Source organism: Hippocampus zosterae, chromosome 3, assembly GCF_025434085.1.
Source record: "Hippocampus zosterae strain Florida chromosome 3, ASM2543408v3, whole genome shotgun sequence".
Classification (NCBI taxonomy): Eukaryota; Metazoa; Chordata; class Actinopteri; order Syngnathiformes; family Syngnathidae; genus Hippocampus; species Hippocampus zosterae.
In genome coordinates this window covers 15896556-15920146 of record NC_067453.1, presented here as the reverse complement: position 1 = coordinate 15920146, position 23591 = coordinate 15896556, and the positions used below count along the sequence as shown (strand labels likewise).

The following is a 23591-nucleotide window of genomic DNA, read 5'->3' as shown; positions in this document are numbered from 1 at the left end:
AGATAAACTTCACTTTCTCTTCCGCAGCCATTACTGTTCCTCTTCATTTGGATGCCATGATCTACAGGACGTAAAAATGTTTGCTTTTCCAGTAAAACTCCCTGAAATAAAGAGTCAATTGCATTTCACTGTTTTGGATCCAATGATGATAGCGGCACGACACACTTATTCCGTCGTATCGAACGGGATTTGCTTGACTTGGCCCAACTGCGGGTTTCCGTATCATCCCCCCCCCCCCCCCCCCCGTGCTCTGCAACTTCAAGTAACTGCAGCGCCTGGCGTTGAAATGTCCGTCATTACAAGTCCAAAATGAAATGAATACATTGACATTGAACCTTAACTGTGTACCAATCTTTGGCGGGCCGGGTTAAAAAGACCAACGGGGCGGATCCGGCCCTTAGTTTGCCTAACCTCCGGTCAACAACATAGGTGTCAAACTCAGGTCCTGGAGGGCCACTGTCCTGCATGTTTTCCAAGTCTCCGTGTTGCCACACACCTGATTCAAATGAGCAGGTTGAATGTCAGGCTTCCGCAGAGCTTGCTGATGATCTGATCATTTGAATCAGGTGTGTTGCAACAGGGTGAATTGGAAAACATGCAGGACAGTGGCCCTCCAGGACCTGAGCTTGACACCTATGGTCTACACAGTGCAAGTTTGCAGCTTCTGGATTGACCAAAGTCTTTGAAGACAGTCACAAGATGGAGTCATGCCATATCACCAATGAGAATCACCAACCTACAATGGTGCAGGCTTTTCCCAGAGCAGTTCTTCAGGTGTGGCGTCATGAGTTTTCAAAACAAAGATTTGTAGGATGGGCACATACATCCAATTTCACAGGAGAGCTCAACTAAACAAAACTCATTTCTTCTTTCTACATACATTCTTGCTGCTGGAGGCTGTAAATTTCCCCAGTGTGGGACGAATAAAGGATATCTTATCTTATCTTATGGCTCTTATTAATTTGGGGGAAGCTAGCAACCTAACAAAGGAATCTATTTCTTTTTTGCCTCTTCCATGAACACTTCCAATTCGTTCACTGCGAACTTCAATTTGCACTTGCGGGCATCTCCCACAATTTCAATTTATCAAACGCAATTTGGGATCTTAGTAAATCAGGCCCATGAAGTTGGCTGTAGCTTAGCCCATTTGTCTGGAAGGAAAAAAAAAGTCTACAAGATGTTGGAGTGTCAATGTTGTAGTTCCGGCATGTGTCCTTCCACATCAAACTCCAAGCATTGACTTTGTTTCATGCGCAGAGACATGCTGCAATAGTAGTTTTGTCCTCTAAATCAAGACTTTTAAAAACTTTTTTTCAATGCCACTTTGATTAAGTTTTGGACTTCTCATCTACAAATGATTTTATGTGAGAAATATTATGCCAGGCAGCACAGGAGGGTCATGGTTAGCATGTCTGTCTTACAGTCGAGAGGTGCTGAGTTTGAGTCGTTTTTCTCCAGGTCCCACACCCACATTCAAAAAACATGCATGTTAGGTTTACTGGAAACTCTTTATTGTGCCTAGGTGTGAATAAGAGTCTAAATGGATGTTTGTCTATATCTTGCCTCAGTCATCTGGGATAAGTTCCAAGTCAATGATGTGATAATGGATTTTTTTTTCCTTGATCCAGATTAATTCCAGTCATTAAAGTCTTTCAAGCGTTTCCCAGAAAATATCACATTGCTCTTTATAGCATCTATGGCAATTTTAAGTCCTTTGAATGGTGGTTTAAATGTTTAAGAAGTCTCATTTTTCATCGTAATTAAGGCATTCATTTTTGGAAAATCAAGTTGAACGCTTGGTAAGGTTCCACAGACATCTGCCAAACTGTTACCACAAAAGCTGGAAGCTTACAATTGCCCACAACGAAGGAATACGATTTAAGGCCAACTAATTTTAGACAGTGTGTTAAAGCCAGGATTCTTGTGCCTTCTTTTTTTCCTGGGTCGCTGCCTTTTTGGATCATCAGTGTCAGCTGCGAGACCAGCTGCCGTTCACGATGTAAGACAACGAGGCAAGTACTAGAGACCTTTTCATGATGTTTATGAACAGTCAGTGGCAAGGTAATTTAGGGTGTCAGAAAGGGACTGACTTGCTGTGTTTGGGGTTGTACTGCCAGATATACTCCAAAATATACATATTTTACGAAAACAATTTAAAAAATCCAAATAAATTTTCCGAGACCTACAGTATCGGTGAGGTGGTCAAATGGAGTGGATGTCATAAATAGTATTAAAGAAAAGTGGAGGCTGTAGCTTCTCAGACTTGGAATCAAACCTCCATCATCAGGTTTGCATAAGACATTTTCTTAAATGTATGTATGAAATGCCTCGACCAGGAAGAATGTGTGACAGAATGGTGAAATGTCTACATAAAAATAGTTGGGTGCTCGGGACGGGTGTAGAGTGCTCACCTGTTGCTGTGCTCCCCCCAAGGGGCGCAAAGCAGTTTGTATCTTGTCCTCGACTGCTCCCCTCGGTATTTCTCTCCGAAGCCTTCGTAGCAGTCTGAATTGAACAACAAAAGAAATGGAATGAAGCGCCGTGAGCTTCAAATACAGGTATGGAAATGTGAATTCACTTAGAAGTTCCTCATTCTTATTCAAGAAGGTAAAACGGAAATCAACAGTCTGCAGTGAAAGTTCTTCATGTTGCTGCATGATCTCATTTCATTTACATGGCAGGTATTGTGAAACGTCTGGTTGTGGTGACCCATTACAAAATGCAGGAAAAGAAAATAAAGATTACATTTGTCTTGCTAGCCTTATTTTTTCCTCTTCTTTTGTGTGCTGTTATTTTTGGGTGATTATCCATCGAGTGGGTCACATTGACAGATGAACGCAAGAGGGACCATTAGACTGTGACATTAAACACTGAGAGGTGTACTGAATGTTTTGTTTCTCACTTGTTATCATGCTTCATTTATCTGGACAAATACGCTGTGATCCAGATCCCACAGCAAACTATCTCAAAAAGTAGCCTTCATCGTCAATTGTACTGCAGAATACAACAAATTTGGTCATATCTATCGTCGTTCAGATCTAATGGGAGTATGAGTATTTTCTGTCCGTTATAGTCCACAAGAATCATACCAGACCACTCTAATCCGTCCGCAGCATCAGGCTTTGTTTGTGTGAGGCGTGGTGGCGAGCCCTTCCCACACTCCTACAGCTCCCCACGGGGACGAGGTGAAAATACAACAACAATGGAATGTGTGCGGTGTACATTGCAAGTTGGGTAAAGTATAACTGTTATTGTGAGAAAAGGAATCTAGCCACTGCTATTTTGGAACGCAAAGCCAGTCTCTCACCAGGCTTGTTTTGGGAGCCGCACTGAGGGATGTTGGTGCACAACATGGTGCGTACTCTCGGGTCCGTTGTAAAGCACCATGGGAATTCTTGGCCATCTGGATTCCGGCAGTAGTTTTCTTTCAAATCCCTGGAAAACGGCAAGAAATGTACAGTGAATATAAAAAATCGGCACACCCCTGTTCAAGTGACAGGTTTGTGTTATACAAAAAACATGTCCCATGGAAAATCATTTTAGGAATGATTTCCTACATTCGTATGGCCCATAACCTGTACAACTCAACTGAAAAAAAATATATATCTTGTTGAGAGGTGGCGTGAAAATAAACAACGAAGATAGAGTGGTTGCACAAGTGTGAACACCCTCTTCGGGCTTCCGTTTTGCCACCCTAACCAACATAGCCCAGATGAATGAAAAAGATTGAAGATTGTTGGCACATGTGCTAAACAGCCAGTACTTGCCAGAAATTCCTGCAGCAGTTTAGATGTTGCTGTCGACATCTTGGCAACCTTCCTGAACAGATTTCTTCTCATCTTATCAATTTTGGCGAGATGTCCAGTTTTTGGAAATGTCATTGTGGGGCCAGACTTTGTCCAATCAGAGTTGACTGTGTTTCATTGCTCCATTGAGAATTTAATGTTTTGGAAATTATTTTGTACCCATCTCTTGACTGATTCTTATGAACAATAAGATCTCTCTGGTGCCGTGGAAGCTCTCTGTAGACTATGGTTTCTGATGAAATATATGACCGAAAAATGTCAGGAAAAGCCGACTAAAACAGTTAAAATTTATTTGCGGTTAATCGGTGGCACCTTGAATGGTGACAGGTGAGTGTTAACTCATATATACTGTAGCTCTTGTTTAAATGTACCAGTAATATATAAATTTTGAGCACGGCCAAATCTCCAGGTTGTAACAAAGAATTTAACTATAACGGACAATTATGTAACTTTAACTGCAAGTTACTTGAACTAAGTAATTATAACTGTAACTTAGAGACTAACTATAACTGGGTTACAGCATATTTAACTTCGTAAGTGTATAAGTGGGCAAATTTATAAGAGGGTGTGCACACGTCCAATCATATCTCACTTATTTACTTTGACTTCTTATAAAGATTGAGTTGTACAGATTATTAGTTACATTAATGGCGGAAAAAAAGATTTCTATGGATTTATCTTGGTCTCCTATTTTATGCATACTGTACAACAAAATGGCAATAAGAGCAGGGGTATTTTGACTTTTTCGATCCACTGTTACCTTCATGCAGACTGAGTGAGTGATGGATGGATGGGTGACTCACTTGCAAGTGTATGCCTGCGGGATGAAGGAGTGGTTGTGGGGGTACTGAGAGTCCCAGCGTTGGCAGTTGAGACCAGTGGGGGTCATGTCCACCGTCCCCCTGTAAGCTTCTCCTTTGTCCTGATAACACTCGCTGGTTTCCACTGTGGTCCTTTTGAGAGGAGATTCTGCGGAGGCAAAAAACAGCAAGCAAGGAGACGCTAGATGGAAAATATAAAAAAAAAAAAAATAGTCCACACGCTATTTCATGAATCATATTGTATGCAGTATTACAGACACAAAGGGTACACAAATACACCAGTTATGTATTTTCCATTTCAAACTTTATTTTTTTTAAATAATTAACTTTGTTTGATGACTTTCATATATGAGATTTGGCAACCATTTTTTTGTAATTTGTATTTGATTAATTACACGGATATTGACCAGTCAAATCACTTAATTATATTTAAATGCCCTCCAGAATTAATATTTTATGGATAAATCATTTTTTGTCATGTTTTCATTTTATCTTTAATTGTCAGACAAACTATTTATTAAATTACACGTATAATAAATAATCCATGTTTTTAAATTAATGTAGTTCTTGAAAATGTTATTATATTTTATTTCAATTAAAATTTCAATTCTTGGCAAATTATTATAAAAAAAAACTTATCCGACTAAAGACGAGATGAGAGACAAGAGTGAGATGAATGATTAGATAAGGGAGAGCATGAGAATTAAAGAGGCGAGACCATTCCCAGGGTGCAGCAAAGTGTGCAGACAAATTATGAAATGACTCAAATAATTCACCCCACCCCCCCACAGATACACACACACACACACACAGACTCCTTCCCAGATAATATGCCTGCCATTTTGCATGCTTATCCGTAGGCTATTCTGCACCTGCACCGACATTATAAAGTCCCAGAGACTCAGACTTGTTTAGCAAAGAGCGACTGCATGTGTTTCTAAATACCCGGTACCAGAATGTTGCATCATAAGTGCTGAGATAACAACGTAATATAGTTTAAAACATGTGCGTTCTGTATGTACCAGAAAATTGGAACTATAAGGCGTAACATTTTCCCAAGCTTGAACTCCTGCAGCTTACACAAAGCTGTGATTTAGCTATGGATTTTCCCCATCCCAGGAGATTTACAGTCTCATCTATTCAGCTCACCAAAATCGTATTTACTGTCCATGATTTTTTTTTTTTGTATCAACTCAAGTATGACAAAAAAAGCAATATAAACCATGTATTCTTCCCCCTTTGAATGAAACGGATATTTGAACACAAACTGCAGAGCAACACATTTAGACCGATAATAGAAAAATTCTCCGAGCCATGTTCTTTATCCTCGGTCAAGACTGACCGCATGGCAATGAGTGGCGGACTCTGTATCCGTGCCTGTAATATACTGCCCCCAGGTGGCGATTTGACACACACAACAAGACGCAACACTCTGTCTACTTCTTCTAGATATAATCGACTCTACTTTTGTCACAATTCTGCCACCATCAGCCTAAGGCGTGCACATCAGCATGTCCATCCATCCATTTTCCAGTCTGCTTTATCCTCGCAAGGGTCGCGGAGCCTATCTCAGCTGTCTTTGGGCAGTAGGCGGGGTATACAGTACCCTGAAACTGTTCCCAGCCAATCACAGGGCACACAGAGACAAACAAACATCCGCGCTCACACTCACACCTCGGAACAATTTAGAGTGTTGAATCAGCCTACCATGCCATGTTTTTAGAATATGGGAGAAAACCAGAGCACCCGCAGAAAAACCACGCAGTCCCGGGGAGAACATGCAAACTCCACACAGGAAGGCCGGAGCCTGGATCGAACCCACGACCTCTGCACTGAGATCGACGCGCAACCACTGGACCATCGTGCCGCCCTGTGCAATATATGTGACTTCTAAATGATTGTGTTTTATATTGAGCAAGCATGACTCCAGCTTATGTCCCCACTCCTCCCTATGCTTTCAAAAGCAGCCATTTAATTAACTCTTGGGCCTTTAAAGAATGAATCCAAAAACAACGTTTAGATGTTCAAAAAAACCCCAACAACAACAACTAATTTCAAACATTAACACTGTGCTCCCTCACTCTCCCTGCCTTGTTTTCATTAAGACTCACTGGGTCGTAAACTTGCTCCGTTTCCAACAAACCTCCATAAGAGGGACAACGAGGAGGTGTTAGAGGATTTATTTATTTATTTTATTTTTAAAGGGAGAGGAGGGGACACTGAATCACTGGTGGATCCCCACGGAAGAGTGCCCTCGTAGTATACATGGTGCCAAGCAGGCTGATGACACGACAGCAGCCTCACTTCACAGAGGACTCATTGCCTTTGAAAGGGTCCTTTTCAACCACATTACAGCACATGGTCCCAATCCAGCCCACCACATCATTTTCTTTTGTCAATCAAGTATGTTTCTTGCTGAATGAAATTGTTGTCATTTTGGAAAATGTTTCTTCACTTTTTCACAGATTATACAAGCATCGTTTTGCCCTCCATCAAAAAGAGATTTTTCTTTAAACTCAAAGTGTTGTTCCAATGATTATGAATCGCTGAATTAAATATTGATTAGGCCTAGTGTTACAGTGGCTTGAACTTGTTTCAAATACATTTGCTAAGTGCAGTTCAGTTGTAGATCCCTTTTAAATAAAATACATTTGAATTTCCTCTCTTAGAGCAGGTTGTTCTCAAACATTTATTTTGGTTTTTACCTTTAGCTTATATGTGGTATTATATTTTAATGGAATAATTTGTTTTAATATTTATATCTCAGCACGGCGTACCACCATAAAGACCAACATTTAAATAAGTGTGCATTAAAAATGACAGTTTTTTTAAAACCATCATACAGTCATACTATTGTCAATCACTGTACTACTATGCCCAGTTTGAACATTAAGAACTGTACTTAAATAATAATGTATTTATTTAAAATGAATTGCAAATCAAAGCTAAATAATAAAATGAATGTTTTAAAAATACAGTTCTTCAAAATTAAAAGCACATGTACTGTGCTTAAAATTTAGACACAACTGAACTGTACTTAACAACTCCCCTGGACTATAATAAAAAAAAGCCACTGTAACATGATGCAACATTCAAACATTTAATTTTGTGATTCTTTAAAGTACCACTAGATGTCGCTCACACACCAATAGTTGCACACATATCACACTTTAAATGCCACTCTAATGGATTCAATAAAATCACCACGTGTTGCATTACCACAAACTTTGATGGCACAGTATTCCCAGCTTGTGTTTGGGTCCGTGGTGAAGCACCAGGGCCTTTGGCGTCCGTCTGGATTCCTACAGTAGTTATCATCAAGGCCCTTGTTGGGATACCTAATGTGAAACATGCATCAAAAAGTAAGATTGAGCAGCATCACTCATATCAAATTACTTGCTTTCAATGAAACATACAGCGGCATGATTTCCAGGACGGCTTCTTAATCAGTCAATTAATCAAATAAGAGACTGCAGGACTCGCTGCTAACTTCATCAGTGTTATCACTGTATGGCCTGGTTTCCAGAAACACGATAATTTCACTTGTTTTACTCTCTTGTCTGCACTTTCACGGTTTGTTTGTCTTGAAAAAGAAACATGATAAAAGGTCCTGAATATTTGGTTACTCATTTGTCTGGATTTTGTTCTTCCCCTCTCCTGCACACCACACACAGCATGACAAAAAATCAGGGAGTAAAATAAAGTACTCGCTTCAGGACAAAAGTTTAAGCAGGAATTTAGAGCAGAATTTAGAGCAATTAGTCAGATTGAAACGTTTTGCTAGTGAATCACTGCTAAAATAATAATAATATCAAGTGTGTCTCTACAGGGAGACGTAAGTACACCGGCTGACTTCTAAATCACTTTTGACATCACAAGCATATGACCTTAGAGGAGACTTATTAAGCAATTTTATTTGCAAATTCCCAGGTGTCTTCATAAAAGGTCTTTTATCTCAAGACTTACACAAAATTTTTCCACAATCTTTTTCTGAGATTAGCCACTTTTGCTCATCTTAGCAATAGTGAGCGTATTCAGTGATCACTCAGAGCCCTCTTGCAAGAAAGTTGTTCTTTGGCATTTGAGACAGAGAGACTTCCAGCTGTAATCAGAACAGAAAACTGACCACTCTGCATTCAGTCTGCAAAATAATCACGCAGGGTAATTTAAACCTCTATTTAGCGACTATTCAGACTATAAATGGTTTTTTAGTTCTTGTTTTTTTTTCGGGCGGGGTGGGGGGGGGCTTCTGGTGTTATTGAAGTCTTTTGGTGGATACTCTGAAACAATCTCCCAGTAGCAGTCAGAGCAGGAAAAGGTGACCTGTATGTCCAGACTGCAAGAAAATCATGCGAGTTTATTTAACGATGTAACCCTCATTTATCACAGTGATTAGATACATTCCAAAAAGAACCTGTGATAGGCGAAATCCGTGAAGTAGTCAGCTTTATTTTTTTACAGTTATACAATACTGAACTATGTATACAATGCAGAGCCGATTATTCTAAGACTCCAAGGGAAGCTCAGCTTCCCCTAAAATGTCAAAAAATAAGTGATCAAATCTCATCAAAAATACGTGAAACAGCGAAGCCGCGGAAGGTGAACCGCATTATAGCGAGGATTCGCTGTACCTAGTATCATTTTTTTCTCCCTACTGGACACTTTCAAAGATTAATTATTCTAATGACATATTTAGTGACTATACAGAGCATTTCAACAAAAATCTGTCTCTGACACCACCAGAGTCTTTCAGAGACTCGGAAACTCCCTCCCAGCTTAGTCAGAAGCCAAGATGATTGTACGATCTGGAATGTATCAACAACATGACCTGATGCCGAATTTCATGTCAGATGACGCTGAGTCTAATTCAGGTCAGGTGACTGACTTAATTTCATAACTTCCTTGACTTCAAAAACCCTTTGGTTGCTTTTGAAGTATGCTTCAGGTCATTGTCCATCTGCACTGTGAAGCTTTTGATCTGCTTTTGTCAGTTACATCCTCAATAAATCCATTGGTGGTTCAGTTTTGAGGGACTATTCAGACCCCTCTTGTGAAAAGCTTTCTCTCGCGTTATCGGAGAAGCTTAGACTCCGACCCGGGGGAGGTGGGACGGGCTAATTTAACCGAAATTGTGTGATCATGTTTGTGCATGTTACCTGTCGGGATGGTACAAGTGCTTGTGCGGCTCCTCCAGGTCCCAGCGTTGACATTCTTTTCCACTCTCTGTGTGGTCCATGGGTCCTCTGTATTCCTCCCCGTTGCAATGTATGCACTCCACTATACAACCATGACACGTGCATGCATACAATCAATGCTTCAAAAGAACTTATAGAAACAAATAAAAAAATTTTCAAACCCCATTTAGCTCCTCTGCCCCATCCGTCTGGCTTTAAATTCAAACGTGGCCCTTGAGCACAAAAGTTTCTCGATTTATGGTCTTTCTGAACACTAAACATTTAATTGCATACATATTTTATCATTACAATAATGTATTTTCTAGGTTATACACCATTTGGTAATGAAACACCTAGATGTGACTGTCTTTACACATACTTCAAAGCATTTATTGATTGAATAAGCCAAGAAAGTGTCGGTTTCTTTCATGTAGGTAAATCTTCCATTTGTCCATGCAGAATGCTGCTACTACTGTCAACAACAAGGCACACGTAGATTAGAGGCAGATGTCCACGGCGGAGGGTGTTTTTACACAGAGCTGTGTGCGTGCATTACTTTCACAAAGCAAATTTTGTGCACTTTGAAGCGAGCATGTTTCCCATTAAACGGGTGTCAAACCTTTTCATCACCAGTCACATGGTGGGTATGGTTACCCTCAAAGTAGGGTTTCAAGCCAGGGTTGGAGTTTCAAATGAGGGCTTCAGTTCAGGGTATGGGTTCCAAACATGGACCAGGGTTTCAAAATGGGGATTCAAGCCAGTATTGGGTTTTAAGTTTTTGTAATTAGAGCTGTCTGGCTAGGTTTCAAACCAAGTTAGGGTTTTAAATTAGGGTTTCAAAAATTGGATGAGGGTTTCAGATATGGCAAAACAACTGAACAGAGGGTTCAGAGACGGTTTGGGTTTCAAATGTTTTAATTAAGGCTGAAGGTTTTCAAATTAGAGATTTAAGGCGAGGTTATGGTTTCAAATTTAGATTAGAGTTTCAAACAAAGGTTATCATTTCAAAATATTATTTAAAGCTGCAGTTACAGCAAAGTAAGGTTTCAAGACAGGGTTATACATTCAAATGAGGGTTTCAATCCTTCCTTGGGGTGTTTCAAATGATGGTTTCTTGCATTCAGATTTTAAGGCAAGTTTACAGGTTCAAATGAGCGTTATAAGACTTGCTTTCCAAATTAAACAAGGGGTAATGATTGAAAATTAGAGATTTCACACCCAAACCGTGGCTTGAAATTTGCTGGACCTCACAGGTACCACTGAATAAACTCCCAAACGTGTTTGTTTATGCATTTGGCCTACCTTGAGAGCACTGCGGTATTCCACACTCCTGGTGTCTGTGGCGAGGGTCGGTGGTGAAGCACCACGGTCCAACGGTGGAGTTATCCGGGTTTCGACAGTAGTTCTCCCTGAGGTCCTTCTTGCTGAAGCGCTTGGACATGAATCTGTCGGGAGCAAAGCAGCCATTACGCAAACATGCAGCACATGTTCAGGGAGCATCTGTAAGCTGTTGGCAGGTAGCGTGTGGAGAGATGTCTTGGGGAAAAGAAGAACTAACAAAACCAACAATGCACTCATGGCCACGGCGGCCGTTGTCCCGGGCAGTCGGCGTCCTCTCAGTATGAGCGGAATTGATGCACTGTCACCTTGATGACAGAGATTGAATCACTTTGCAGAAAATCAGAGGTGGCAAATGTATTCACATTTTGTTCAAAGCACTGAAAACAAAGAGGACCATAAAGCGCCAGCACTATCCATCTAGCATGTACACAACATTCCAAAAACATGCATGGTAGGTTATTTGAGCACTTTAAATTCTCCCGGGGAGTGATTGTGAGTGTGAATGGTTGTTGGTGCTCTGCAATTGTCTGGCAACCAGTTCAGGGTGTACCCCACCTACTGCCCAAAGACAGCTGGAATAGGCTACGGCATGCCCGCAACCCTCGTGAGGAATTGCGGTTCAGGTCATGGATGGATGAACACCAAGATTCCAGTAGATGGCGACAAATATTGATTTAGCCTCAGTACAAAAAAACAGTAAATAGACAAGATTTTCAGCTGATAACAAAGGACAGGAACCCAAATACATCTAACAGGCACATTTCCAAATGCCAACCCACATGTACCTGTTTAAATAACTTGGCGTGCCGCTTTATGTCATCAAAAGGTTTTTCAATAGCTTTGTGAATGTTGTGAACTGACTAAATTAGCCAATAACAGCCGAAAAATAACCCTGACGTTTGTCAGATAAGACGACTTTTCAAACGCAATGAACTGGTGGTTTTTAAGATGGCACAAAACACAAGGCATTCATGGCAAATCATTCTTGGAGACACCAAGATCACCTGGGGAAAAAAAAATTAAGAACAGTACCAATATTTGTACGTGGTTACTTCCCACCACTGAAAAGAATGGAAGTGAAACAATATAGCGTTCCATGAGGCCATAGTGGAAGAAATGTAAACAATCGACAATGATGATGGTGACTCATATATTCTCCATGAGGACCGCACATGGCCTGGGCCTCCAGAGAGCCACACGGTGAGCCAAACAGTGTTTTTCCAAGTGATGATGGAAAGACCATCTCTGAACCGGTTGCTTAGTTAACCCTTCTGAGAAGCGTATCCACATGCCATCTGGATAGGTCAGTAAAATGTCTTTGATGATTGCCAAGGAGAAATACAGGAGCATGTTTTGAAAAATTGTGAGGCATATATTTTACCACAAAAAAATTGGGAAAAAAACATTTCAGAAAGGGCACGGAAAATCCTCCTGGATCCCCCGCACCCTGCCCACCACCTTTTTCAGCCACTCCCCTCAGGCAGACGCTACAGATCTATGCGTACCAAATCCAGTAGACACTTAAACAGCTTCTTCCCTCTAGCCATTAACTCCTTAAACAGTCACTGACATAGTCACTCTTCTTGCACCACAAAATGGTATTACAAAACTACTGGTATACTCTAAAATGGTTCAATGATTTTGTTGTTTACGATGATACTAGTGCAGCGTGTTATACCGGAGACAAATTCCTTGTGTGTTCTACATACTTGGCCAATAAAGATGATTCTGATTCTGATTCTGATTCTGATTCTGAATTATTTGGTTATATCGTTTCAATGCTCTTGGTTAATTTGTCGACATAAAGTGAACTAGCTTGCGCAGCGGCATAAACATACTTTACATGGTCCCATGACAGATTAAGGCACACTAGGTAATCGCTGTCTTTAATGTGTTTTGTCGAGCGCCCTCTCATTTTTCATCCATCCATCCATTTTCTGAACCGCTTTATCTTCACAAGGGTCACGGGGCGTGCTGGAGCCTATCCCAGCTCTCTTCGGGCAGTAGCGAGGGACACCTTGAACCGGTTGCCAGCAAAACGCAGGGTACACGGACAGAAACAACCATCCGCACACACGCTCGCACCTAGGCACAATTTTGATTGAGTTTTCCATTAACCTGCCATACATGTTTTTGGAATGTACCCAGAGTACCCAGAGAAAACCCACGCAGGCCCGGGGAGAACATGCAAACTCCACACAGGGAGGCCGAAACTGGAATTGAACCCGGTACCTCTGTACTGTGAGGTCGACGCGCTAACCACTGGGCCACCTCTCATTTTTCGAAAGTCAAAATATGTACATAAGCTTTGTCCTGTTCTCCACAGTGACACGTTTCCATCTTCATAATTACTTCCTGTTTAATCCTATTGAGGTGGAAAGGTCAACGCGACAGTCTCCTGTGAACCTGAAGCAGTTTTCAGTTTTCCGCATCAAAGTTTAAGAGATCATTTCACTTAGCCAGAGTAAGAACTCTAATGATGTCCACCAGCTACCTGTGGTGGAATGTGTTTTTATTTTATGTATTCTACCAGTGACCGTTGCAAAATGTTCTTTTTTTTGCCAGTGGTTGCTTGCTGGACGAAATGGTGCAACAGGCTCATCGATGATTCGTTTGAACTTGTTTTTTGTCCTTTTAGGTATTTTACTGCAACTAGGCTTTCACGCTGAATGCAAGCGTAAAATCCCTCCTTATGACTCACCAGACTTTCACCATAACACAGTGGAGAAACAATGTTTCACTCCTTGCACGAGTACATTTTTAATTGCCTTTTTTTTTTTTTAACGGGGTATCCGATTAGAAAAATGTGGTTTATCTGGGAATGTAACTCAGCGGGAAAGTACCTCCAGCTTCACCCTTGGCTGGTCGATAAAATCGAAGTGTGTGTGTGTGCGTGCACACTTGCGCGCACACACACTGCTGTAAACACTAAGCCTGCAGCAAGAACTGATGTGTGCATTTTTGATGATGGATTGCACTCTGGGAGTTCTTACTGTCTTATATCGTGTGCACAAGCATGCACCGTAGCCTATAGCTACTGACTAATTGCATCACTAACAGGCCAAAACAAACACAGTTATATAAATATACAGTAGATGGTTCTTACTTGTGTTCATGAGGAATAGGGGAGGCCCAGGACTGGCACAGGATTCCAGTGACTGTCATCTTCCGTCGACCTCTATAGCTCTCACCGGTACCAATGATGCACTCGCGAATGTAGTCTGAAAACAAAATCTGAATGTTAATGGTCTTGCCGTAATGAACACATGTGCTTGCATGAAGACTTTGCACATGTGTTGATCATTCAGAGCTGTTTGTAGGGCGGGAGGAATTTCCACAGTTTATACAAAAGGTCGCATAATGACACAAAATGATTCATAATGTGCTGCGACACAATAAACAACGACATCGGTTCTTGCCCTTCCCTTGTTTACCTCTCAAAGGACAACATCCTAACATAGCTAAAAATATGTCTGGGTTGTTTTTTTTTTTATTTATTTATTTATTTATTTATTTATTTATTTATTTATTTTCACTGATTTCAACAACAATAGCAATTGATGTCGACACATCGCGCGAGATAATCACCTTTCTTTTGATACAGTTGGACGTTCAAGTCGTGTTGCATCTGGGCGACAGGCGAGTTACGGTCAAAAGACAGCCACTGGCATTTCCTGTTTTGCTGATCATAGAGGAACGCTCTGGGCACAAGAAAATAAAAATAAAACAGTTAGCGCAGGGAAAAAATCGGAAAAGTGAAGAATACAGGCAACATTCCACTCAATTACCACCATTGTTACGTCATGCAACGCAATTAAGAGTGGCCTGCTTAACACCAAATACACCCGAATGAACATCGGAAAATAACTGAAGCAGAAACAAAGCCCTTTTGAAATTGTTTTGTTCCACTATGATTATGAAGCGTAGCCCAAATTACTTTTGAATTGTCTTGTAGGCGTGTGAAAATTAATTTTTGTTGGAGTTGCAAATCGATGAAACCATCAAACTTTTTTTCTAAATTCGGCCCCCAAAGCTAGTTTCGCTGAGCAACATGAAATTTGGTTGGGATGTTGGTCACGAGTAAATTCATCAAGAAGTCTCAAGATGCCACATCTGAAAAGACACAAAAACACAACCATTTTGGTATGAAGTCACCATTTTAGGATCATTTTAGCCATTTCTGTGTCACGTTCTGTCCGAAGCGATAGCGATCGCTTCGTGCAGAACAAATGAAATAAAGGTTGGATCCCCGGAGAAACAGACAACGAAAAAATCTTGTCAACGAAAAAATGTCTTTAATGACAAAAGAACAGAAAGAGCCCGACAGGGAAAAACGGTAACACAAAACGCTGGTCAAATAAGGACCAGGAAAATAACTATAAGGGTTCACTAACAGAAAACGCTCGCGGAAAAACAACACGACGCGAGGAGGACCTGAATTTGGCGGAGAGAAGAGCAATTCAACAACTAGGAGCTAAACGCGAAATAACGGCCGTAAGGCAAAAAGGCACGGGTCAATTGACAATAGCAAAATCGAGCGCGGGTGCAATATGGCACGGTGTGTAATTCTCCGGCAGTGAGATGACTGCCGGAGTCGCTTGATAAAGGCAGGTGATCAGCCCGAAATTAACAACAGGTGTGAAGTTGGGGAAAAGAAAGCCCGCCCCCTGCAGGCAGGCACGGAACGTGACAGTACCCCCCCCTCAACGGACGCCTCCCGGCGGACCACCCGGTTTGGAAGGGTGGGCGGTGTGGAAGTCGCGCAGAAGGGACGGGTCAAGGATCCAGGAGCGAGGCACCCACTGCCGCTCCTCAGGCCCGTAGCCCTCCCAATCGACCAGGTATTGGAAGCCCTTGCCCCTGCGCCGAGAGTCCAGGATGGCACGAACCGTGTACACCGGGTCACCGTCGACGACCCGCGGAGGGGGCGGCGGCGTGGGAGGAGGAGCCAAGTCACTGGAAGAGACGGGTTTGAGAAGGGAGACGTGGAAGACGGGGTGGACCTTCATGGTAGGAGGTAGACGGAGCCTGACAGCAGCCGGGTTGATGACGGCCTCGACCTCGAAGGGACCAGTGAATCGAGGACCCAGTTTCGCCGAGGAGCCGGCCAGGCGAAGGTCCCGAGTAGCCAGCCATACCTTCTGCCCCACCAGATAGGAGGGGGCCGGGCGCCGACGACGATCCGCGATTCGACGATTCCGGGACGCCGTGCGGGACAATGCCGCCCGGGCCTCCCTCCACACACGATGGGCCCGCTTGAGATGATGCTGGACGGAAGGGACCTCCACCTGCCCCTCCTGTGACGGGAACAGCGGCGGCTGGTAGCCGTAGGCAGACATGAACGGTGACCGGCCGGTTGCGGAGGAGACGAGGGTGTTGTGCGCATACTCCACCCATGGCAAGTGGTCGACCCATGACGCGGGACGGTGGAGACACACACAGCGGAGGGCCGCCCCCAGATCCTGGTTGGCGCGCTCCGCCTGTCCGTTAGACTGGGGGTGGTAACCGGAGGTCAGGCTGGCAGTGGCTCCGAGGGACCGGCAGAACCGCTTCCAGACGCGAGACACGAACTGGGGCCCCCGATCAGACACAATGTCCGTCGGAATGCCGTGGAGGCGGAAAACGTGTTCGACCAGGAGGTCGGCGGTCTCCAGCGCCGACGGTAACCTGGACAAGGGCACAAAATGAGCCGCCTTGGAGAAGCGGTCCACGATCGTGAGCACGACCGTACGGCCCCGGGAGGGGGGAAGGCCCGTGACGAAGTCCAGAGCGATGTGTGACCAGGGGCGTGGCGGAACGGGCAACGGTTGGAGCAATCCCGCCGGAGGTTGACGGGAAGACTTGCCGCATGCGCAGGAGGTGCAGGCCCTGACGAACTCCGTCACGTCGCTCCGGAGCTCCGGCCACCAGAACCGCTGGGAGACGAGTTGCACCGTCCGGCTCACCCCCGGATGGCATGCCACCTTGGATCCATGCCCCCACTGCAGGACCTCCGAGCGCAGGGACGGAGGCACGAACAGTCTCCCCGCCGGACACCCCGCCGGCACCTGAACCCCCTCCAGGGCAGTCTGGATCCGCTGCTCAACCTCCCACTGGACGGCCCCCACGATGCACTGAGCTGGGAGGATGGTCTCCGGGGGCCGGTCCCCTCCCGTGGGGTCGTAGAGACGGGAGAGGGCGTCGGGCTTGGTGTTCTTCGACCCGGGGGAGTAGGTGAGAATGAAGTCGAACCTGGTGAGAAACAAGGCCCACCGGGCCTGACGGGGGTTTAGTCTTTTGGCGGTACGGAGGCAAGCAAGGTTCTTGTGGTCGGTGTAAACGGTAAAAGGCTCCTTTGCCCCCTCGAGCCAGTGCCGCCACTCCTGCAAGGCGGAGACGACAGCTAACAGTTCGCGGTTGCCCACGTCGTAGTTGGATTCGGCCGCGGTGAGTCGACGTGAGAAGAAGGCGCAGGGGTGCAGCTTCTGGTCGATGGGTGAGCGTTGAGACAGCACCGCCCCCACCCCTGAATCCGAGGCGTCCACCTCTACTATAAAGGGAAGATCAGGGTCAGGATGTTGAAGTACAGGGGGACTGGTAAACGCCGCCTTTAAGTCCGTGAACGCAGCGTCCGCGGTGGAATCCCACTTGAACGGGGTCTTAATAGACGTCAGACGGGTCAAGGGGAGCGCCTTCTGGCTATAGGCCCGGATAAACCGTCTATAGAAATTGGCGAACCCTAGGAAACGCTGCAGTTCTTTACGATTAGTGGGAACCGGCCAGTTCGTGACTGCCTGTGTCTTGATGGGGTCTGCTCGTAACCTACCCCGCTCAATGATAAACCCCAGAAAGGAGATTACGGGAACATGGAATTCACACTTCTCTGCCTTGACGAAGAGCCGGTTTTCTAATAGGCGCTGTAGCACCCGCCTAACATGTTGCTTGTGCTCCTGTAACGACCGGGAGAAAATCAATATATCGTCCAAGTAGACAAAACAGAAGATGTTGATCATGTCTCTTAGCACGTCATTTATGAGGTTTTGGAAGACGGCAGGAGCGTTAGTGAGACCGAAAGGCATCACTAAGTACTCAAAATGGCCGAGAGGGGTCTTGAAAGCGGTCTTCCATTCATCTCCCTCCCTGATACGGACCAAGTGATAAGCGCTGCGCAAATCTAACTTGGAGAAAATGGTGGCGGATTGCAATGGGGCGAAGGCGGAATCTAACAAAGGTAGTGGGTATTTATTCTTTATGGTTATCTCATTTAACCCACGATAGTCGACGCAGGGTCGCAGGGACTTGTCCTTCTTTCCCACGAAAAAAAACCCCGCCCCTAACGGTGAACGCGAAGGTCTAATGAGGCCTGCGGCGAGCGAGCTGTTTATGTACTCCGTTAGCGCCTCGCGTTCAGGCCGAGACACCTGATACAGCCTCGAGGTCGGCAACGGAGCGCCCGCCTGCAGGTCTATTGCGCAATCATAGGGGCGGTGTGGAGGTAAGGAGCGCGCGCGGTCCTCGCTAAAAGCCCCCTTGAGGTCCCGATAGCAATCCGGCACTCCGTCAAGGCAGATATCCTCGGAGGGTGTGACGCGTTTATACCCCCCGACGGCTGACTGTAAACAGTGCTGATAACAGTACGGACTCCAACTATCTATTGCTGGGCGCGCCCAGGAAATTACGGGGTTGTGTACCCTAAGCCAGGGTAACCCAAGGATAATAGGGGCATTGCGGGACCTCATTACCAGAAAACGCCGATGCTCGACATGGTTACCCGAAAGTTGCAGTTTCAATGGCTCTGTTCTGTGCGTAACGACCGCCAGGAGACGCCCATCGAGATCGCGAACCCGCTTTCTATCAATAAGCTCCTCCAAGAAACAACCCAACTCGGAGGCGAGCTCGGTGTCCATCAGACAATCGTCTGCTCCTGAGTCTACCAGGGCCCGAACCCGCCTCGACCGGGAGTCACCAAATATCTCCCCCTCAAGTTCCAGTCTGTTGGGGTGTCCCGATCGCGCGTCGGCCTGTCTAGGCTCGGGGGTTAACGCGCGGGATCGTGACTCACAGTACTCGGGGTAGACGTGAAAAGATGATCCCGGAGGGCTGGTTGTGGCGTGAGGAGAGGTTTGGGTGTTGTCTCTGGTCGTACGACGGCTGGCACGGCGACTTCCTTGCTCTCCGCCAACGTCCTTGCCACCCAGCTGCATAGGTTCCGCTGCGGGTGTCGTCTCCCGGAATACTCCCCGATGTTCCTCACGATGGGGAGAGTGTCGATACGGGAAACGGTTTCCCCCACGCTCCCGGCCCCGCTCCCTCAAACGATTGTCCATGAGGAGAGCGAGGTCAATCAGCTCCTCCAGGTCGGTGCTGTGGTCACGGGTCGCCAGTTCGTCTTTGAGCTGAGAGTTCAGGCCGCGTCGAAACAGTCCACACAATGCTCGATCCCCGTATCCGCTCTGTGCTGCCAGAATCCGGAACTCGATCGAGTAGTCGGCGACCGATCGTCTTCCCTGGTGGAGGGCAAGTAGCCGACCCTCTGCCTCTCGGCCCCGCACGGGATGGTGGAACACCCGGCGAAAGGCTGTCACGAATTCAGGGAACGATGATCGGAGACTCGGCTTGGATTCGCTGGTCGCAATCGCCCATGACGCCGCCGGACCTGTTAACAAACTCATGATATAGGCCACCTTGGCAGCATCATTAGCGTAGGCAGACGGCTGTTGGTCGAATACGAGTGAGCACTGGTGAAGGAAGTGACCACACTGCCCATGCTCACCCCCATAGCGAGGGGGGTGTGGAAGCGATGGTTCCCTCGACATAATGGGATGAGAGGGGAACGCTTCCGAGGTGGCTGGATGGCCCCCGGAGGAATGGGGTCTCCGTTCCTCCACCCGTGTTAGACGAGGCTCGTAATCGTCGAGCCGATGAGCCAGCATGGAGACCGCGCCTCGGAGTTCCGAAATGGCTTGGCCATGCTGACTCATCTGTTGCTCTTGTCGTGCAAGAGCGGACAATATTTTTTCGACGTCTGCGGGATCCATGGTGGCCGGAGAATTCTGTCACGTTCTGTCCGAAGCGATAGCGATCGCTTCGTGCAGAACAAATGAAATAAAGGTTGGATCCCCGGAGAAACAGACAACGAAAAAATCTTGTCAACGAAAAAATGTCTTTAATGACAAAAGAACAGAAAGAGCCCGACAGGGAAAAACGGTAACACAAAACGCTGGTCAAATAAGGACCAGGAAAATAACTATAAGGGTTCACTAACAGAAAACGCTCGCGGAAAAACAACACGACGCGAGGAGGACCTGAATTTGGCGGAGAGAAGAGCAATTCAACAACTAGGAGCTAAACGCGAAATAACGGCCGTAAGGCAAAAAGGCACGGGTCAATTGACAATAGCAAAATCGAGCGCGGGTGCAATATGGCACGGTGTGTAATTCTCCGGCAGTGAGATGACTGCCGGAGTCGCTTGATAAAGGCAGGTGATCAGCCCGAAATTAACAACAGGTGTGAAGTTGGGGAAAAGAAAGCCCGCCCCCTGCAGGCAGGCACGGAACGTGACATTCTGGAGGTCCGTTTAAGTTTGCTACCAAATTCAAACTATGTATTCTTGACACAGAGACGACGCTAAACTGGGACGAATTTCAGTTTTGGTCATTGCGTGTGGACGGCGCATTGCAAAACAAAGTTTGGTGACTCTCCTTAAAACACAAAACACAGTTTTAAATATTTGAAAATTCAGCACCAATACACAGTTTCAATTTTTAATATGAAATTCGGTCGACATGCATTTCAAGAAAAGACCCACAAAGAAATTTCAAAAATCAGGGTACAAAAAGACACAGGCAGTCTGTTATTTTGGTATGAAGCAGCCATTGCAGGGTCATTTTGGCCATTTTAAGTGGTGTTTTTTTTCAGGATTTTTTTTGTATAATCACAACTAAAGAATTTTTTAAAATGTTTTTTCATTATATGTATAATAGTATTGTGAAAAAAATTGATGGCCTGCCAGGAAATATCACCCTCTCATTTAATTAATAATACTATTAATAATAATATATTTTATTTATCAGCGCCTTTGTAAACACTCAAGGACACTCACCGGGAATCCTTGAAAATTCAGTCTCACAAGACAGTTTCACTTCACAACAAACAAATTTCATTGGCATTTTTATAATGAGTAGATGCAAAAAAAAAAAGACTTTCAAACCCATGCACAAAAATACAAAATAAGTGCGCATTTAAGGGTTGACTGCAACGTCAGTGCTTTTGGTGCAGTGTCATTTCAGTGGAGGCATTACCTGCAGGTGAAAGGGAGTTTTTTGTTGCGGCTGCAGATCCGAGCGCACTTGGCCATGCTGACCCTCCTACTTTTGGTCAGGTGGGAGGAGCTTGGAGATGTGCCAAACAGACGCATGCCATCGGTCCTCTGGTAGTCTTGCAGTGCATTTCTTCTACCCTCTGATACAAAGACATCACATACAGAATACATTGGACATAGCATTAAGTACAAGCCAATGAGATACAAAGTAAATATAATGCTCAGTTGTATTCATTTGGCTTAAGTTTAATATTGCCGTTGAAGTTTGCAGTGGAGTGCATTATTATGTGAGATGCTCCTAATATGAGGCAACTCTTTTTTTAAAACCTTATTTAGCCAGCTAGTGTTCATGATGGACTATGAACAGATAATGACGGGGAAAAGAACCACAAGCAGATCAGGATGAACCATGCGACTGCCACAGAGCAAGTTACAGTTGAACATAATACAGTGTAGTACAAGTACCAGATGTATACTTTGCTATACCCCGGCTGGCCACAACTTTAATGAAATACAAAATGATGAATCATAAATAGCCCCGTATGTATACAGTAACTATGCCTCGGAGGCAGGGGGGTGCATGACCATATAATGTTAGGGTCACAGATGAGCTTGAAACTATGCCAACTGACTTTGGGTGAGAAGCAGGATAATCGGATACACTGGTCAACTGGAGGACACGTATTGGAAACAAGCTTTCACACACATTGATGTAGAATTATTTAATTATGAAAAGAAAATTAATTGTGCGCCACAACTTACTTTGTTTTATTGATGCACACAATCTGAGGGCTTCTTAACAACCATTCACACTCACATTTACAATTTCGTCTTCAGTAGAGGGAAGCTGCAGTACCCAGAGAAAAGCCACACAAGAAACCTGCTTCATCATTATGCTTCAAAGTGGGATCCCTCCGAATTGTCTAGCTAACCAATAGGACAATGACTTCCAAACACTGTGCTGCGACACACTATATATGAATGTTTTGAGATACGAGCATGGTCACGGAATTAATTAAACTGATATCTCAATTTGGCAATATACAGCATACACACAATACAACAAGCATGCAATAAGCAATTAATAGTATGTTAAAAACGACTCGGGCAATATACGATTACGACAACAACAAAAAGCAGTTTAAAAGTCATAAAATAACTGTTGTTGACTTATGAAAGTGTTTACTGTGGGCTCACTGTACCACAATGACTAACATATAGGGGCTCATGTCATTCACTGTTGTACGTCGCTGCTGACTGAGGCTGACGCGCACCCACACCAGCGTGCGCGCGCGCGCGCACACACGCACAGATAGCGATGACGCACGCAAATCGATGATCCAAAGCGGTCTTGAAGGATGACATTTTGAGTTTCTCCGCTCATGCACGCACAAACGCATGCGCAAGTGCCTTCGCGTGTGTCCGCGGAGACGCGTTTAAGGTGCGCAAGATACGAATTGACACTCACTGGTCGATTACAGCAACGATTCGATGGTAAAAATGAATAGTCTATGTGGAAAAATGCATCCAAATTGATCCCGTCATGCTGGAGGATGATTGAATTATTTTACCTGGTCGTGCGTCACGGCACACATAGACACAAACAAAAGTGAAGTCACGGTCAAACTTACCTGAGTAAGAGAGCACGGAGAGAGTCAGCAGTAACTTGTAAATCCACATTACGATCCAAGTATCGGATACCACAAATACAAATAAGTAATGGTAATCAGAGAAATGAGCCCAAAGTCCAGGAGGAATCCGACGCTCACTGGGAGATTTTGCTACCACCACTGCACAGAGGATGCGTCTGCTCTCCTCCAAGTACTTCGTCCTCGGCTCCTTCACCCCTCCTCCACACCCTCCTCCTCCGCCTCAGCCCTCCCTATACTTCTCGTGCCCACCCCATTAACTTCTACTTTCAGGCTTCTTGATTTTTTGCCAAAAAGTCACATTGCAGTGACAAAACCCAGTCTGGCAGTCCCCAACATCAAATGCTGTAACAATCTTTCTTTTTTTTTTTTTTTTTTAAACAACAACAGCAATTTCTCAACTTATATGATGATTACATTCACGATGAAATTACTGGAACACAATAATTTTTGTTTCAAATTAAGAAAATTCCGAAGCACCATAAGGACTCCCATTTTCA

At 44.6% G+C, this 23591-nt stretch overlaps 1 protein-coding gene across 1 annotated transcript in view; it reads right to left on the bottom strand.

Moving 5' to 3' along the window:
• LOC127597297 (hepatocyte growth factor) overlaps nucleotides 1-23287 on the bottom strand; it is a 32485-nt gene extending 9198 nt beyond the window's left edge. The window contains exons 1-10 of the mRNA XM_052060259.1: nucleotides 23074-23287; nucleotides 21423-21582; nucleotides 14731-14843; nucleotides 14249-14363; nucleotides 11104-11246; nucleotides 9784-9904; nucleotides 7847-7965; nucleotides 4610-4775; nucleotides 3308-3435; nucleotides 2412-2505 (exon numbers count right to left, since the gene is read on the bottom strand). Of these exons, the coding sequence (XP_051916219.1) occupies nucleotides 2412-2505; nucleotides 3308-3435; nucleotides 4610-4775; nucleotides 7847-7965; nucleotides 9784-9904; nucleotides 11104-11246; nucleotides 14249-14363; nucleotides 14731-14843; nucleotides 21423-21582; nucleotides 23074-23122 (1208 nt within the window). The 5' untranslated portion in view covers nucleotides 23123-23287. The remainder of the gene's footprint in view (nucleotides 1-2411; nucleotides 2506-3307; nucleotides 3436-4609; nucleotides 4776-7846; nucleotides 7966-9783; nucleotides 9905-11103; nucleotides 11247-14248; nucleotides 14364-14730; nucleotides 14844-21422; nucleotides 21583-23073) is intronic.
• Nucleotides 23288-23591: the final 304 nt, after the last annotated feature.